The sequence below is a fragment of the Brachypodium distachyon genome, chromosome 2 (genome assembly GCF_000005505.3).
Source record: "Brachypodium distachyon strain Bd21 chromosome 2, Brachypodium_distachyon_v3.0, whole genome shotgun sequence".
Classification (NCBI taxonomy): Eukaryota; Viridiplantae; Streptophyta; class Magnoliopsida; order Poales; family Poaceae; genus Brachypodium; species Brachypodium distachyon.
In genome coordinates this window covers 43,520,986-43,539,569 of record NC_016132.3, presented here as the reverse complement: position 1 = coordinate 43,539,569, position 18,584 = coordinate 43,520,986, and the positions used below count along the sequence as shown (strand labels likewise).

The following is an 18,584-nucleotide window of genomic DNA, read 5'->3' as shown; positions in this document are numbered from 1 at the left end:
TTTAGAATCCTTAAAAATTAGGACAATCTGGACACATTCCTCAGTAATCTAGCATGTCCATTCCTACGAAACGAACACATCGGAAAAAATCCTAACGGTTGAAATCCTGTAAAAATCCTTTAACAATCCTGCAAACCGAATGAGCCCTAACCGGCGGAAGCAGGGAAACACTGTTGTCCACAACAAAGCTACCTCATTTAATATTATAAAAAAAGCTATCTCATTTAATTGAACCTAATTGAGTAAATTGCACAGAACCACCACATTTGAGACAGTTGTTGCGATAACCCCCGGTTTTGCTAATTTTTGCGCAAAACCACCGCGATCCAGTGAACTTGTTGCACAATAGCACTGATTCTGTCGATTGCGACGTATAATCTCGTTTCTGACAGATCAGGCCCACATGTCAGGTTGACCGGACCGAGTGGGCCTTAGCACCGTCCGTTAGCTCTCTCTGCTCTTCTATTCTTCTTCCCCTCGCCGAAGCCGCTTTCTCCTCTGTCTCCGCCTCTCCGGCGAGCACCGGTGCTCCTGAACCTCCATGGCTAGGCCGCCTTGCCCCAGAGCACCGCAGCTCCTTGCCCTCTTCCGCACCACATCGACCCCTGCACTCGTAGCCGTTGCCCCGCGCCCTTCTTCCACATCTCCTGCAGGAGCGCCGCCCGCGTCAACCTGCTCGACCCGTTGCCTCCTGTGCTACAACCTAAATCACTCCTCGCGTCACGCATAGGCAAATGATTTGAGTCTTCGCATCTATTAGAAGTAGTAGTTTGGGGAAGAAGATAGAGTAGCAGAAGGAAGGGTAATACAATGTTATTGTTCATCGATGCCTCACCCATCGGCAGCTCCCAGCTAATTAACAGATGCCTCTTCTATGTTCACGGGCCGACACTTCTCATTTCTGGCCCATTGGCCTTGGCCTTGTGTTGATGGCCCGTGGACCTCCCGATGCCCTGCAGCCTGCGTCTCCTCGTATCGTATTAGTCCCCTCCCCTTGAGAGCCTGCTTGTCCCCAAGCAGGTGCAGAAGGAAACCGATGACGCAGAGCAGCTTCAGATTACCATGTAAGCAACTCAACTGGTAAACCAGTCCAAGACACTTGCACCTGACTGATGAAGGATCCCCCTTTACACCATTGCAGCAGGCTGCACCATGAATGATTCATCAGTAATGAAATTGAAATTAAAGTCAGAGGACACCACCTGGTCTGGAGGGACAAATTTCTTCAATTGCGAGACATGCAGGACAAGATGAATTTGACTGCTAGCAGGGAGTTTCAACTTGTATGCCACCTTCCCCACACGCTCCAGAATTTCATATGGCCCGAAGAATTTGAAGGACAACTTGTGATTGGAGCGTTTGGCAACAGAAATTTGTGCATACGGCTGCAGCTTCATGTACATGAGATCACCACGGCAAATTCTCGTTCAGAATGGTGTTTGTCCTCCTGAGCTTTCATGCGTTGTTGAGCTCACAAGAGATGTTGCTGGAGCAATCCTGCAATTGCTTGACGATCTTGCAACCACCCCGCCAAGTCTGTAGGTGTGGAACTCTGCAGATTGCTAACACCTAGATGACGTGGCTTGTAGCCGTACAATATTTCAAAAGGAGTCTTGCCCAAAGCAGAATGAAAATTGGTATTATACCAATATTCAGCCAACGGTAACCACTGTGCCCATTTCTTTGGAGAAGCATGAACAAAACATCGTAAGAAGGTCTCCAAGCATCGATTCAACTTCTCAGTCTGCCCATCAGTTTGTGGGTGATTTGCAGAGCTCATATTCATCTTGGTGTCGGATAAACGGAACATCTCTTGCCATATTTTACTTGTAAAAATGGGATCCCGGTTTGAAATAATAACTGTAGGCAGACCATGGAGGTGATAAATATTGTCCACAAACTTCTGTGCAATTGTCAAAGCAGTATAGGGATGTGAGAGAGGGATAAAATGACCATACTTGCTGAACTTATCAATAACCACAAGGATGCAGTCGAAAGAGTTAGACTTCGGCAATCCCTCGACAAAATCCAGACTTATGATGCTCCATGCTTCAGTTGGGATAAGCAAAGGGTTAAGCAAAGCAGGAAGACGAATATGTTCAGACTTAGCTTGTTGACAAATGGTGCATTGCTGGACATACTGTTTGATGTGGGACTTCATACCAGGCCAAGCAAATAATGATTTGATGCGATGATAAGTGGCCAAAAATCCAGAGTGACCTCTTACCCCACTGTCATGCAAAGAAAGTAAAATAGCTTCATGTGCTTCGGTATTGTTACCTAGCCAGATGCGATCCTTGTACCCTATGAGACCCTGGTGAAGAGAATATCCTTGAGAATTGGGGCTGTGAATACTGAGTTCTCGCAACAGGGAGCGAGTTTTCTCATCTGTGTTATAGCCATCGGTAATAGATTCAAGCCAACGTGGGCGACACAAAGAAATTGAGAATAGTTCATTTTGGGACGTCTGGCGAGAGAGAGCATCAGCCGCTGTGTTGTCTTTGCCTTTTCGATAAACCAATTTGTATTGAAGACCCATTAACTTGACAAAAGCTTTCTGCTGCATTTCACTAGTGAGTTTTTGGTCAGAAAGGTTAATTAGACTTTTGTGATCAGTGATGATTGTGAATGGTGCTTGCTGGAGGCAGGCTCTCCATTTGTCTATAGCGAGAAGAATGGCAAGACACTCCTTCTCGTATGTGGACAGCGTCTGTGCAGTGGGTCCCAAAGCACGACTCAGATATGCCACCAGATGGCCTTTCTGCATCAAGACCACGGCTGAGCATATCTTTGACTTGGAACTCAATCTCATTTTTCTGAAATGGAGCATAGCGCTATGGCTTCACATTGACCGGCTTTGTGCCCGGTAATAACGGAATTTGGTGATCAAATTGGCGGTGTGGCGGGAGGCTTTGAGGTTCCGCAAAGACAACATCATTTTCAATGAGGACCTGTTGGATATCGAGTGGAAGAGGGGGCTCGACAGTGGTTGTTTCTTGTACGGCACATAGTTCCATGATATTGCAGAACTCACCGACATTTAGCATGCCATGGAGTTGTTTGCCATAAACAACATTACATGAAGAAGTATCATTTCTTATTCCACGCAAGGTGATGCGTTTGCCTTCATGTTTGAACCGGAGAGTTTTCTACCGCCAACTAATCCACATGTCATCAATTTCTTCAAGCCAATCCATACCAAGTATGATATCATACGATCCCAGCGGAAGCACTTTCGAATCTGTATCCAATTTGTGCCCTTGTGTATACCACTGAAATGATCGGATGTGCTTATCACAACGCAATGTTCCCCCATCGGCCACAGTAACTCGGGCTCGAGGCATGTCTTCAGTAGGACATTGTAACTGCTCCACCAATTGCTGACTAATAAAGTTACTGGAACTACCGGAATCAACCAGAACCAAAATGGTATAGTTGCCCACCTGGCCTTGCAAACGCACTCTTCTTACTCACAGCACCAGTTGCAGCATGTATAGAAAGTTTGATAAGATTTTCTAGTGTGTTTTCGATTTCAGGAGGAGTAATGTCAGAATCTGAATCGGAATCATCACTAAGCTGCAGGGCTTCTAAAAGCTCTTCAACCACATGTAACTGAACCTGAGTAGGGCACTTGTAACCTGGTGAGTACTACCTGGCGCTGGGCACGGAGTGAGTCAAACTTGGCCGATGTGAATCTGTTACTAGACTTGTGCTCATCAAGACGGCCCCCAAGAATACTCGGTTGTTGAGAATGTTGCTTGAACTTTAGTCGAAGAGCATCACGTTGAGCATATTTGTTGACCTGAACATATATATCCTCAACCAACAGGACTTCCTGCGTTTGAGCAAGAGACAAAGCCAGATCAACCGTTCCAGGCTGTTGCAACTCAATAGCATTTTTAATCTCAGGTTTCAACCCATCTATGAATTGATTAACAAAGAAAGTTTCATCATAGGAATGGTTGTAGAGCAGAATTCTATGCATGTATTCTTCAAATTTCTGGGCATATTCGTCTACTGATGCTGATTGTTTAAACGCAAAGGAGGAATCCATGATTTTGGTGTACTTGTTCCTATTGAACCTAGTGAACACGGCTACACATAATTGAGCCCAAGAGGCCACACTATGCAATGCTTCATAAGTCTGAAGCCATAATGATGCATTTCCTCTAAAGTGCATTGTGGAAAAATCTACCACAATTTAGGATCAACAAGGTACATCCGAAAATACTTGTCACATTGTTCCTTCCACCACTTTGGATTATCACCATGAAAAGTGGGGAAATCAGACTTAGGCAAGCGAGGACCAAAGCGGTTATGGTGCCTAAATCGACCTCTATCATTGGCATTCCTAAAACCAAATTCATCCTCGTCTTCATTATCAGATGTCATAACATGGTGGGATTCTGAGTGCTCACCCCTTACCCAGGGTGTGACCAGAGGTTCGATGCACCCTGGGATCATCACCCTGCTGGTGATGGTGTAGAAGACGGTGCCCGTTGGGCCGAGATCACCCTCATGGTGGTGTTGCTGTGCCGTGATCGTGGACGACGGTGGAGCCTTCTCCAGAAAAGAGACGCGCTGCTCGACCATGGAGAGAGACGCCTTCAGATCCTTGACGGCTTAAGTTGCATCATTGGTGGCGGTGAGGACACTGTTCAGAGTGGTGTCCACCTTTTGGGCGGTGGTCTGCAGCTCCGCCTGGCCAATGGCCAGGTCCTTGATGGAAATAGTGAGATCGGAGATGTTTGCCATGTTCGCAACGCTTGCCTTGATCGTGGAATCAAGCAGCGACCGCATCGTCACCAGATCAGCCTCCGCCTGACCCATGCGCAACGTCAGAGTCGAGGGCTTGCCCGATCTTGCCGTCGCAGCTACTCCGAATCCACTCCTACCAAGCTGAGGTATACCGTACACACAAGTGTGTTTTCTGCGGTTTCACCGAAGTGATTCCACACCTTTCGCCTGGGTTTCACGGGATGGATCAAGAGGATGTGAGAGCGACTGGCGAACGGGATTTTTTTTTTTGGATTTTCTAGTGGCTGGATCGTAACCTGCTCTGATAACCAATTGCTACAACCTAAATCCAGATAATTGCTTATGGAAACCGTTAAAGCCCGTCGAAACATAAACGTTGGTGCTGAAGGCTGTTATTGACGAAGCAAACCGTTCGATGGCGAGTGGCTTCCCAGACAGCAGCGCCTGGGCTTTTTGCAAAAGAGACAAATCCGGCTGTTCTAAGATCATATCAGGGGACTGTTAGTTAGGAGAGTGCGGTCCCCACATGTCAGGACTCAACCGTTGAAGGTTGGCACCATTGGTCAGAATATGACCGTTTTCCCGGCCCTACCTGTAAGACGTTATGTGCAGGGCCAACCGTGGAGAAAAATAAAAGAGGGCGCGTGCCCCCCCTCCCTTCCCCATTCCCCATTCCCCATTCCCCTCTGCCTAACCTGTCCAGACCGGCCCGCTGCCACTTGTCCATGCTCACCGGCTGTTCCCTGCTTTCCCCGTTGCCGCTCCGCCGCCACGCGCGTCGACCTCACCTGCGATCTATGCCCGTATCATAAGTTTGTTAGCCGCAGGCCTACCCCCATCGGTAGGAGCGTTTCGCCGCCCCCGCCTCTGACCCCAGGCGGCGCCATCATCGGCAACTCGATTGAGCCCACCTTCACCGTCAATCTTTGGAGGAGAAGATGTCAGGGTCAACCTCTTCGTCCCCTAGCAGCCCATGGCTGCGGTATGGGTCGGTTCCCCTTACTCGGTGCCCCGATTGCCTACGAGTGGAGTCGCTTGTCCGCCTGATGTGGAAGAGATTGGAAAACGGCAATTTCGGCAGTGAATTCGTGAAATGTGAGAGCCGTCCACAACAAGGAAAGGTAATTGCATAGTGTTTTCTGATTCAATTTAGATTCAATTTCGAATTTAATAATTCTAGGGTTTGCTATACTTGCGGTTGAAATTGAGGGAGCCGAAATTGATTTGGAATTGTGTTGTTCTTGTTGTTGTAGTTACTGAGGCAGTGCACATTTTTCATGTGGATTGATTCATATGTTGAGAAGCTTAAAATCGAAGGAAAGTTGGAGGGGCATGAGATTTTCCATGAGAGTTGCTGTTTTTGTTAGAGCCGAAGAGCATGAATGAGAACCTGAGACAAATGCTTGAGTTGAAGAAAGAGGAAATTCAAGTGGCGAAATTGTTTTATGCTTGTGTTGTGATGTTTGGTTTGATTTTAGTTGTGAGGAACCCCTTCATGTAGCAATTTCATAAGAAGAGCTATTTCATAATAAGTGTGACAGGGACGCACTGTTATTGTTTATGCAATTTCAGAGTAAGAGATATTTCAGAAGGGATCTTTTGATGTAATGGTGTCATGTAGCAAACAGATATTTGAGAATAAGGGCTTGACAGAGACACACAGCAGTTATGGTTTAATGCAGTAAACTGATATTTTCTCAATAAGTGCATTACATAGCTAATAATTTCAGTACTCGATATTGCTAATAATTGCTTGACATACCTAAAGTTCTCAGTTATAATATTAGAGGGGAGGGGTTTGATTTGCTAGCCTCATTTCACTAAGTGAAATAAACAAAGAGGCTCAAACCCAATATTTTGTCAGCTAACCTACGCCATTGTCTTGGATCTCGTCTTGGAGACCCCATTGTCTAGTTAGCCAAACCAAAATAAGGAGACGCCTCCTTGTGTCATCCAAAAACGTGCTTGCACAAGGGTGTGGTGCTCGAGCGCCCCCTACGCCACCATCTTCTGTCTCGATCTTCAGAGAAGGTCGCGTGACCAAAAGATGGCCACGGCAAGGCAGAAGCAGATCGCTAACATAGTGAGCGTGGTGTACAGATCCATCTCCCCGCCAGGCATAGCTAGCCGTGCTTCATACCCAAAGCAGCTGCCGAAAATGACGACGCCCTCGTCGGCAGCCACCACTGCTCCCGCTCCTGTAGGTGCCTCACCTGAAACAAACCAACTGAAACAAGGCACATGGCCGCGAACAATAGAGCCAATGACCGTCAAAATGCTGCCGGTGTTGCAGAGGAAACAAGGGCCATCCGTGGGGTGAAATCCACATCGGCGGCAAGCCGGAGTGTATCCTAGCCAACCACATTGCCGAGGACGACTATGTGGGCGGACCGGCCCTCAGGTGCTCCATTTTAACTGGCGGGAGCTGCAATTGGGGCAATTTGGCCTCCAATTTCTCCTCGTGCCCCCGCCGGAATGAGGGCAGAAAGGAGAGCTCCCACCGGCAGAGCATTGGCAACTCCAGCGAAGCCAACTGCTGCTCCTGCCGCGATTCCTCCAGCTGCGGCAACAATGGCGACAAGGCATGGAGCTCCCGGTGCTGCAGATCCGGTCGACGCAGCTCCATTGACGCCGGTGGCTCGTGAGGAAGCTCCTCCTGATGCCGGCGATGATTCGGCAAGGCCCTGAGCTCCGGCAGCAGCTCCAACTCGAACGGCGGGCTCTCCTCCTCCAAGCGTCAGTAGCCGAAAAGCTTCGGTGGCTGCCACAACATCCTCTTCCGCCATTGGGGAGCTTCCTTCCCTTCGGAGCTCGGCAATGGAGGAGGCTAGGGTTTGGGTGTGGGGAGTGAAAGGGGATCGGTGTGGAGAGGGGACAGAGAGTGGCAGTGGAGGCTTAGCTGCGAAGGCAAATAATAGAGGACAGAAGCGGGAGCTGGTGCTACCAGAGATGTGCTACCAGAAGGAGAGCTCCAACTACGAGATATTTCCTGTTGGAAACCGCGTGTGCTGGATCACCCGGTGATGGCCCGGAAATAAAAAAAACGGTTTGATGGTTTAGCAGAGCAATTGCCTGGCTAAGTATGTGTACTTATTCTGAAATTTGTAAAAGGCATTTATGTGTAGTAGTTTTACAATATTTGGCTTGGTATTTTTTCTGAAGTATCATGAGTGTGCTTTACATCACCCGTAGAAATTGCAGAATTTTTGGAGGCAGAATACTATATTTCGTACATTACTTGAATTTTCCATGATTTCCTTCCGAAATTCAAGAAAGAGCGCTACACAACATAAATAAACTTTGGCATGTGGTAATAAAGTTGATATGACTGAAACAAACTTCATATAAGTTTCATACATAAGAATATTCATGATTTGAAACGTGTAATGCAAGTTTTTGGGACTTTAGAGGAATATTTATTTTAGTAAATTAAAAATAATAAGAAATAAAGTTCAGAAAAATCTGAAAACTTGCATCTGTTAATGGTTTGTCATGTTTTAGTTTCATAAAAAAATTCAGATGATTTGGAATAAGTGTGATCATAGACCGTGTTGAAAGTAGCACATCACTCTAACATGTTTTAGAAACACTCACTTCATTCTTCTGGATTCCTACATATTTTCAGAATTGCATAAACATAGTTGTCCAAAGCACTTGAAATTTTAACAACTTAGTACATTTGGATAGTATTCCATACTTATAAATTTTTTTGAGTTTTCGGTTCAAAATGTATTTTAAAAATTTTGAAAATCAAATTCGAATCAATTTTTCTGCAAAAACATGCACAAATTCTTTAAGGAAAGATTTTAAATTTTGCATGTAGCAAGATAAATTATGTACTGAGTTATGTGTGGATGAAAAACCAAAAGTTATATGCTATATGGTATGAAATTTCGAAAATGGTCTTTATTTTGAATTTTTTTTGAAAATGAACTTGCTCAGAATGATTTGAATTTTGGCAGATGGCTACAACTAGGTGAGGTGATGCCATATGGACATTAAGTTTCCAATTTTCATGAAACAGTGTTGTTTTATGGGGCCGTTAAGTGTGTTTTTGATGATTTTAAATCATGAATTTGAGCAAGTTAACTTTGTCAAAAAGTTTTGAAATTTAGGCCGTGCTTATAACTTTGCAAGGTCATTCCATTTTGCCATTTACTTTCCAATTTGGAGTAGGTCGATTTTTTAGGGTAGCTAGAAAGAGGTTCATTTTGGTGGGGATAAGACCCCCTTTTGGAGCTCATTTCCATCTCCCTCTCAGCACAGTGCCTCTCCCAGTCCCAAGTCTTGTGATCTCTTCACAGTGACAATGACTTGTGTACCAACAGAACTTCTGAATGAGTAATCAACTACTGTCTAACAGATTGACTAATCATGCAAGATTAACAGTGATTAACACTAATTCTGACTGATTTGAACAAATTCTGAATGAGTTCAATAAAACATAACCTCGCATAAATGGTTCTCGATACAACAGGACATCTCTCACACAAGGGTCTCAATACAACAAAAAACAGAACTCCAGTTGCAATACAAATGGGACTGCATTTTGGTCTTCATACATCTCTCCCATAAAGAGCAGAAACCTCGCACTCTTTCACCCTCTTCCGTTTCTTGCTATACTTCTCTACCAGTACACCAATCGGGACATCATGTTGGTCATCAGCAATGACAAATGTTCACTGTCTTCAGAACTGTCAGCATCTTCAGAACTGTCAGCAATCACGAAATCTTCAGAATGGCCAGCATCTTCATCATTTTCAGAACCATCTTCAGCATTTTCAGAACCTGCACAATTGGCAAAAGTGTAAGAATCTCCACCAACTTCAGTATGTTCAGAATATTCAGCATTTCAGAATCTTCATCAACTTGAGCTGGCCAATCATGCTTGTTCTGAGTTGGATAATTATGAGTTGGCCAATCACCTTCAGGTGGCCAACCATAACCATTATTATTTGGCCATGGTTCTCAATTTGCTTCATTTTCAGTTGTCACTTGTTCTTCAACAACAGGTTTAGTTGGTGCAGCAGTTTCATTCTTCCAGGACCCTTGGAAAAAGGGAATGTCAAAATCACTAGCATTATGATAACAAAGTCAAATGAAAAAAAAACACCTTTTAGGTCTTGGTGGAGTGAGGGCGCAGAAAATTGAACCAGCACGATGTCCAGATTCTATACAGGCGGTGCATTTTTCTAAATGAGGGGCATCTTCAGGAAAATCTTCAGATTCCTATGTAGTCTTATTTTTTCCACTACCCCTTTTAGGTTTAGGAACCTTGAAATTGTGAATCACTCGCATCCAATGTTTTATATTTTCTGCGCGATTCAACGCTGTTTGAAAATTGCGCCGCTAGATTGTGCAATGCTGCCCCTCCAATGCAAGCACCTCCCAGTGCAATCAATAGGAGAAATTCTAATTAAGATATTCCAACAGTTGTTCCTGATTTACATGGTACCTCCCTTAATGTATCCTTTTTTGCTGGGGTGGCTTTTTTTTCAGCAAACGCATCCATCCTTTTGCCTGATGCCAATTGAAAGCTCCATCAAGCTCGTCTGCATCGGCAAGGGAAGCAGCTCCTTTATAGTCTCTGAAGCATGCGACGGCCCGGAGGCGCCCAGAGACATGGTGGTGTCTTTGTGGGCTTTCCAACTGGCCATCAAACAGTGGCGCCTAGAGGATGGGGATGGGTGAGCTCTGCGTGGCGAGCCTGTGGGAGATGGAGAGCTTCAAGGCTGCAAGGTTGCCACGGGTGGCCCCGATCAGCCCCATCCTGAGCACACAGGACAATGGCGATAGTGTCATGTACTTCAATCTGGAGGAGGTCGATGGGCGTGTGCACCTCTGCAGCCTCAACATGCGCACCAAGACCCTGCTACCGTCCAGCTTCCTCCTGGACACACCTCGACCTTCAATTGTCGGTTCTGATTGCTTCAAACGCCTCAAAGACCAATATCCTCTCTGTCCTGTAGCTACTTCTGATGCCAAGCAGTTCCCAGTTCCACCCCAGAGGGCCCGTGAAGAGGACAGTGGCCTGTTGCTCCCAGTTCTTTCACCAAGGACACCAACACTGCCGAGCACCCCCAGCAAATGCTGACACATATCGCATCTATGTTGGTCAGGTAATTATATGTATGTATATAATTTTACCATCAATTTCCATGTAAACATAATATCAGCCCACCGTCTACTGCCTTTAAATTGCTGATGCTTATTTGATCTGAGTCAACAATGATATTATGATTCTCTCTTTAATTATTAGTGTATTTCCTTTCACCTGTAGTAACTCAATGATGTTGTGCTTGTCTTTATAGTTCTTTTTTCACAGCAGTGCTAGTCTTTATAGTTAGTCTTATCAAGTTTTGAGCACGCCGTCGTCTCTTTATTTCTCCAAGAGCACTGGTTAGATTCTCTTGATATCATCGTATTTGTCATCCAATTTATGCCTTAGATATACATATCATGTCTTCTGATTTGATGCACATTTTGGGTTAATTGTCATTTGACTTAACTTTGGGGAATATGATGGTGCATTAAGCTGATATTTAAAGCTTATTTTTTTTCCCAAATCGCTTGATTGACCATCTTACCATAAGTCCATAACCTTTCCAAGACATGTCCTGGACTAATTTGTGTGTGTATTCTTTCTTTTTTCTTTTGCATCTACCGATCGGACTGCAGAGCAGCTGTGTCAGGGAGTTCGAGTTATCTGAAGACCGCAATGATCGAGCTTCAGTTATCCCATTTTCAGTCATCTCAGCAGGCATCTCTTGCTTTATAATTATCGTGTGACCACAATGGACCTGTTCGTTTATGGCTTGTAGTACTTATGTACTGTTACTGTGTACTGTCTTAACGCTCGGTTCCCGTGGTTGTGTAGCTGAATCTTGGCAGTATTAAGGTGTGTTTGTTTGAGCTCCAAGAAGCAGCTTACACAGCTTCCAGGCTGTGAAATCTGGAGAGACAAAACAAACACTATTTTTTGAGCTGGCTTCTGCCAGCGGCTACACGGAGCACTCCAGAAAATAACGATTCGGTGGAGAAGCTGGCAATTTGGTGCTTCTTCGCGCGGCTAGGCTCCAATTGTGTCTTCTTTTACCGAATTACCCTCCTAAATCACGCACAACGGTAGGAATGCCACGTACCAGTTCGATCAATGTTCTTATCGTCACCCTTGCTGACCGTACTCCCCTTTCCAATCCCGAAATGGAATAGCCCAGCCGTCGCTTCTCTGTATTGCTGCGGCTGCCTGACCGGCCATTAACACCATTTTGAGAAAGAATTAAAATAACTGAATAATGGGTGATATCATCATCAGAAACTAGGAAGCGGCCATGCTGATTGATATTGCGATTCTGAATAACATTTGTAATTGCATTGGCCGGACGTTTGGTGCCCACTAATTCTTTGGCCGGACGTATATGACATTGATTTGCTAGCAAACGAGGTTCCTGTTGCTTGACATTTGATTGATTAGGCTCTACAATACGGGACTGGATTGACTTGTTGTACATAATGTCGTTTTCCTTCGATAAATTGGTGCAGCGAGTTTTGAAATTCTTTTCAGCAACAACCTCCGCTTCAGGGGAGCTTAGGTCCTGCAAGAAAAAAGGTCAATAACAAATGCAGAAAAATAAGGAGGACTAAAAATTACAACTAAAGAGAAAGCAGAAATTAATAAGGGAATATAACTTACTACTACTACTTTCTGATGATTCCCTTGGACAGCGGATTTCAATTTAGGTTTAGCCTGAAGGACAGCACCAGAAGCACCAGTAGATGGTTTGGGCATAGGGCCCTACCTCAACACGTAAACAAAAAATACAAGAAAATTCACACGCTAAGATAAAGAGGCAGCGAGGCGGCAAAAAACCAGAACAAAAGAAAAGTCCCATAAGAAAACCTTGTTACAAGGCGTCGACGTCAAATCGAAACGGCTGACAGGAGACATGTTGCTACGCAAGCGTTCATATCCTTCCTGATTTTTTATCCCATAGTTGGCACCTTCGGTAAGCGGGAACAAGCAAGGGTTATGACCACCCTGGTTACAGTCAACGTCGCCGCCTGCTCCAATCACTGTCGCAGCAGCTCATGGCCCGACTCCACGTCAGATCAATGTTGCCACATTCTCCGCAAGACGTGCACTCTGACGGCAGTGGAACGTAACGGAAGGGCACCTGGTAGCCGCCAGAGAGCATGTCCTCGCAATCGCAGAACAGGAGGCCTTTGCCCAGGTCCGCCCAGAAAGCCTGCCCTTGGAATGAGAAGGTCGTGTGCTCACAGAAAATTTCCGGCTTCTCCGGAGGGAAGCGCGGCTCCTTTACCTGCCACGGGGCGATGCTTCCATTTAAAGGTGGGAGTGGCTTGGAGGAGGGCGGTGGCGGCCACAGGCAGAGGACCTCCCATCGGCTCTCGCTTCGTGTTACCGGGTCGTACAGATCGTCTTCCGCCATGATGGCCAGCGCGTAGCCGCTGTCGTTGCGGCGGCGCACTGGTAGAATATGTGATTTGGGCACGCAATTTATGCGAGACAGGACCGGCACCACAGAGAGCGACGCGTCGACGGCATCGTAGACTAGGAGATGGTCGGCATATTGACGGCCTCGGAATCGATCGGCCAGGACGATGAGCCGGTCGTCTGTGGCCTCCACGTAGGCTATGGGATTCTCGGTATACGCAGGGCCGTCGGGATCGGGGTCGGCGTAATCCTCGATCTGGATGGGACAGAGCTCGTGGTTGAGGTGGATGGAGAGCTCGGAAATATGCGGGGGCTGAACGACGCGCGCCAGGAGCGTCACGGCGTCCGCCAGATCCTTGTTGCGCCCATCGGCGCGAATGGATCTGGAACTGAGGACCGCCCACCCCGATACTTCATCCTTCACCTTCGCTACGGGAAAATCACAGTTGCTGGCGGCCTGGGCCTTTGCCGGAGGTTTAGGGCCTCCGGCAAAGAAAATGCCTACGGCAAAAGATAGAGAAGGCCTCCGGCAAAAAAAAAGCTTTCGGCAAAGATTAAAAGGCCGCCGGCAAAGAAAGGTGGCCCACGTGGACTTGACCGCTGCCTAACGGTGAGAAAACGGACGAGCTTCTTTGCCCGAGGCCGGCCTCCGGCAAAGATGTTTTCAATTTTTTTTTTCTTTTGTATAATTTTCCTCTCTAGTTTCAAATTTGATGTAAACCACCACTTTTTGAGTTGAAATTTTTACTGTACTTTCATTTAGCATTGTTGACGAGCAATATGAATTAAAATCATAAATTTTTATGTAAAAATATTTATTTATCATTTTTTAGAGCCATTTGATAGGGAAAAATGAAACAATATTAAACTTTGTCAAAAATTCACAATTTTTGGCATGGTACCAACTAATAGGTATACGACAGTAGGATAAAAATTACAAGTCAATAAAAAAATGGAAAATGGTACATACTTCACAAAATGTACGATCTCAAGAGTGAACCTCCAAATTTGAGTCCCAAACCAATCTTTGCATTCGTTTGACCCAGTTTTTAGTTGAAACTTTTACTGTGGTTTCATTTCTCATTAATGATTACTAATATGAATTAAAATCACCACATTTTGTGCAAAAATAATTACTTATCATTTTCTATAGCCGTTGAATAGGGGAAAATGAAATAATACTAAAACATTGTCAAAAAAGAACAAATTTTGGCAAGGTGTTGTTTTATGGGTATATAAACTTGGGATAAAAACTACAGGTCCATACGCAAAATCAAAATGGTACATGATTCACGAATTGCAAAATCTTCGTATAAGTTCCCGAAAAGAGCACTCAAACATCCAATTTGAGACCCGAACCAAGTTTTGCATATTTTTTCACTTTTTGAGTTTATTCTTTTACTAGGGTTTCATTTACTATTAATGACGACTAATGTGAATTAAAACCACCAACTTTTATGTAAAAATAATTACTTATCATTTTCTAGATCCGTTTAATAGGAAAATATGAATAATATTAAAATTTTATAAAAAATTAACAATTTTTTGCATGGTGCTACATTATGGCTATATAATCTTGTCATAAAAATTTCAAATCAATACACGAAATTATAATGGGACAAACATTATCAAATGTGTACAGCCAAAAAAAAAAGAAAAAAAAATCATTACCGAAGGCTTGCTGACGAAGATGTAACTTCGATAATGTCCATATTGATGGACTTGTATCAAGGAAAGATTTAGAGTGTGTGTTGGCGAACTCTTCGGCTAACAAGGACACAGGGGACACGATTTACCCAGGTTCAGGGCCCTCGATGAGGTAATACCCCTACGTCCTGCTTGTCGAATCAGTATTGATGAGTTGATTGCAATGGGGTGCCGCAGAGTCTAGATGCACCGAGTCATCGAGTGCGTCTAGGTGACTTGTATCTAAGTTGGGGTGTCCTCTTGACTCCCCCTCCTGGTCCTTTACATATGCAGAAACTCAGGTCTCAGGTAGAGTTCAAGTCGGTTACAATGAAGAAATATATTCTAATTAATCTTTCTTGTCTTGAGTCGAGTACGTGGTTAGTCATAACCACGTCACTTGTCTCTGGCAAAGACTAAAATATCTTTGCCATAGGCTTGGCCGCCGGCAAATAAAATTGCCACGTCACCGATCCGGATGACTGCGGGGCGGATCGATGATGTGAAGGCTGTGGTCCGCTCATCTCTTCTAATCCCTGACGTTCATCTCTTCTTATCCCTTCGCCTCCTCCCTCCTCCCTGCTCTCTCCTCTCAGCCGCACAGAGCACGCTGCTCTCTCCTCTCTCTAGATGTTGGCGTCGCCCTCCGCCGGCGACTTCCGCCCTCTGCCGGTGCGCAGCAGCAGCAGGCAGGCAGCAGCCCATCCTCTCCTTGTGCGCCCTCTGTCCCTCCGTCCAGGCGCTGGAGCTCTTCCTCTCCGTCCGGCAAGCGCGCGGCGGCATGGGGCGAGCGGCAGCAGCGGCGTGGGGCGGCATGGGGCGAGCGACAGCAGCAAGGCGTAGCTCCCTCTCCCACCCCCCTCTCTCTCCCTCCCACGCGGGCCGTCGCCGGAGGAGCCACGTCCTCCACGCATCTTCCGGGTTACAGTTGCAGCAGCGCGCGCGGAGGCAGGCGGGGCGAGCCGAACGGGCAGCGGCGGATGCACGGGCGGCAGCAGCGCGGCATCAAGGCCGGGGCAACCGGCAGCAGCGCGAGCGGCGAGATGCAGCCGGCGGTGGTGCGCAGCGTGGCACAGTGGCCGGCGGGGCACTCTAGGTTGAGTACCTTGTATATATATAATACTCCCCCCTTAATTGTTTGATTCAGAATTAATGCATACTAGAGAGCGAGGAGACCAGTGCAAACACGACAATCTTTTTGGGAAAAAATTAAAACCTAAAATGACACTTAAACTGGGAAGGAGGGAGTACAACTCTAAAGACAATTATTTGTCCACGCTCCCTGTCATCTTCTCCAAGGCCTTGGTACATTTCTCTAGTGTACCGATCAACGCTCGGAGATCTTCGACGGAGACTTGTACTGTCGGCGGCGCGGCCGGGCGGAGGCGGCGGTGGCGACGGCGGTGGTGCCGTAGGAGTTGCAGATAGAGATAGAGGAGGCACCGGCAGCGGAGGAGGCGGTGGCTGTCGTGCCGGTTGACGTCGCATCGGCGGAGGAGGATGCTGGGCCGGCACTAGAGACACGGCCTGCCTTTTACAGCCGCCTCGCTTGACGTGAGACGATGACCATTCGGGCCTGCGGAGGCGGCGTCAGAGTTCGACGGCGTGGTGGAGACCGGCGGTGTCCACGACAGCGACCAGTGCAGCGCCGCCTACTATGGACTTCATCTTCGTCCGATGAGGTGAATAATTCCGTCCATCGGTACGGACTTTCTCCGTCGAGCTCCCTATTGAGCGCTTCAATGGAGGAGCACTGGAAGCAGTCCCCAGACCACCGCCCCATATCGATGGATCTTTGATAGCTACCAGAGAAGAAGGTTAAGATGCAAAGGCCGGAATGATCGCACGGATATATATTGGCAGAGAGAGTTGCACACGCCTCCCGCAAGTCAAAAGGATAAGAGAGATAAGCGACGAATCCACCTGTCATTCGTGGCGTCGCCCCACATGTAAGTTAAGTCAACTGCCCCCACCTGTCAACCACGCCTTGGCCCGCATGTAAGGTAACCAGACCCGTTAAGCCCTGCCCGCTTGCACTGTCTCCTCGCAACCCCACACGACAGAAACGTGGCTCCGGCCCCACCTGTCAGCGCTCTCCCACGGCCCATCCGTCAGAACCAAACGGTCAAAAGGGTTTGACCGTTAGCGGGTGCTCCGTGATGGCATTTGCGAGGAAGCAGCAAACGAACAAGCGTAGAAGCGAGTATTGTTTTTGGCCTCGGGTATTTTTCAGTGCAGCTAAGGAAGGAGAGGCATGGAAATAAAAAACCCTAAAATAAAAGGGGGAAGAATTACTAGATGCGAAGTTATATCGCAGCCGCAGCGCGAGACGCGGGCTAGAATCATGCGCTGCCGATCAAGAAACCTCAGTCTGCATGCACCGAGCACAACTAACGACGCTTCGACGATCTCCCGTCTCCACAAGACCACAGCCAACAGGACGAGAGACACACGGCTGCAGGACAGCAGGACGCCAGTAGGGGGCACGCGTAAGTACTAGCGATCGAGGAGGAGAGGCCGGCCGGCCGGCCAGCACGCAGCGGGAGATCGAGATCGAGAATTCAAGATGCACCGGTCGTCAAGCTACTACCTCCAGTCGTCCTCTTCGGCGACGACGGTGTCATCTGCGGCGGCTTCGGTGGCCGGCGGGCCGGGCGGGAACAGCAACAATGCGGCGGCGATGGGCGTGGACCAGCTGCCGACGTATGACCCGCTGTCGGACGCGGCCAAGAAGGAGGCGCTGGACGCCTCCCGCGGCAACCTCACCCACCCCCTCGTCCACCTCGTCCCCGTTGTCGTCCTCCTCTGCGCCCTCCTGCTCTGGTCCCTCTCCACCACCCCCCTTCCCCCCACCGGTACAGACTCCTACAGCCTTAATGCCCATATGCCCTTGATTGATTTAATCGTTGTTCCCTGGATGCATGAAATCCCTTTAGTAGTTTAGTTTCCTTTTGCATGATGCTCATATCATTTTTTTTTCTTGCTTCTAGGCAATGCAGAGGTGGGCGTCGTGGTGCTGAAGAAAGGGAGGCTGATGGCGCTCAAGAGCGGGCCTGCCAACGACTGGGACGGGTCTGGCATGATGGCAGCAGGGACGGAGGATCCGGATCTCGACGACAAGGCCGCGTCCCACGGCTTGACACCCGAACAGCTGGACGGCGACACGTTTGGGAAAAGAATAAAAAAGGACGGACTTAAGAAGTGAGATGTATGTATAAGATTTTTTTTGTTCTTCTTCTAGAAATAAAAGAGAAACTAGTTCTCACAAAAGGAGTTCTCACAGAAAGAAAGTGTAACTAGTTGCCTGCATGTATAAAAGTATATAACCCATTTAATTTGAAAACCAGGATCCTGATTTAAATAAGGTATAAGCAGTAGTCTTAATGTACACAAATATCATGGTTGGTCTGGTTCAAGTTTGCATATATGGCGTGCATAATTTTAACAGGCAACTTAGAAATAGCAAAACCGTAATTTTATTTCCCATTTCTTAAACTTCATTGTGGGTACATAATTGAGCTAAAGCCGTGCGCTGCCTTATTCCCCCCATTCAACATCCAAGTCTTCGGTTCATGAACTATTTTTTCAAATCTTTTTCATGTTGCTTTTGTATTTTTCATGTATAGTCCTGTAGTTTAGGCCGGACTGACTTATCACGCAATATTTGTTTTTATAATTTTGCTAG

General features: G+C 46.8%; 2 protein-coding genes across 2 annotated transcripts; one reads left to right on the top strand and one right to left on the bottom strand.

The window, feature by feature from the left end:
- Positions 1-12,064: 12,064 nt before the first annotated feature.
- On the bottom strand, positions 12,065-16,682 carry LOC112270756. The gene is made up of 3 exons (XM_024458847.1): positions 16,610-16,682; positions 12,452-13,813; positions 12,065-12,353 (listed from the first exon to the last, which is right to left on the bottom strand). Exons 1-2 carry the CDS (start codon positions 16,680-16,682, stop codon positions 12,807-12,809), a joined length of 1,080 nt encoding a protein of 359 aa, XP_024314615.1. The 3' UTR covers positions 12,065-12,353; positions 12,452-12,806.
- A 535-nt stretch (positions 16,683-17,217) lies between these two features.
- Positions 17,218-18,267, top strand: LOC106866158. The gene is made up of 2 exons (XM_014898909.2): positions 17,218-17,754; positions 17,890-18,267. The coding sequence occupies exons 1-2, from the start codon at positions 17,466-17,468 to the stop codon at positions 18,102-18,104; spliced, it is 504 nt and encodes a 167-aa protein (XP_014754395.1). The 5' UTR covers positions 17,218-17,465; the 3' UTR covers positions 18,105-18,267.
- The last annotated feature ends 317 nt before the right edge of the window (positions 18,268-18,584 follow it).

What these genes read in the sequence shown, in the direction of transcription:
- LOC112270756 (XM_024458847.1), bottom strand. Translation starts at nt 16,682, where the DNA reads ATGGGGCGGTGGTCTGGGGACTGCTTCCAGTGCTCCTCCATTGAAGCG. An exon ending in TAGGGAGCTCGACGGAGAAA is followed by an intron (nt 13,814 to 16,609) that starts GTCCGTACCGAT and finishes ACCGTTAGGCAG; the next exon opens with CGGTCAAGTCCACGTGGGCC.
- LOC106866158 (XM_014898909.2), top strand. Translation starts at nt 17,466, where the DNA reads ATGCACCGGTCGTCAAGCTACTACCTCCAGTCGTCCTCTTCGGCGACG. An exon ending in CACCCCCCTTCCCCCCACCG is followed by an intron (nt 17,755 to 17,889) that starts GTACAGACTCCT and finishes TCTTGCTTCTAG; the next exon opens with GCAATGCAGAGGTGGGCGTC.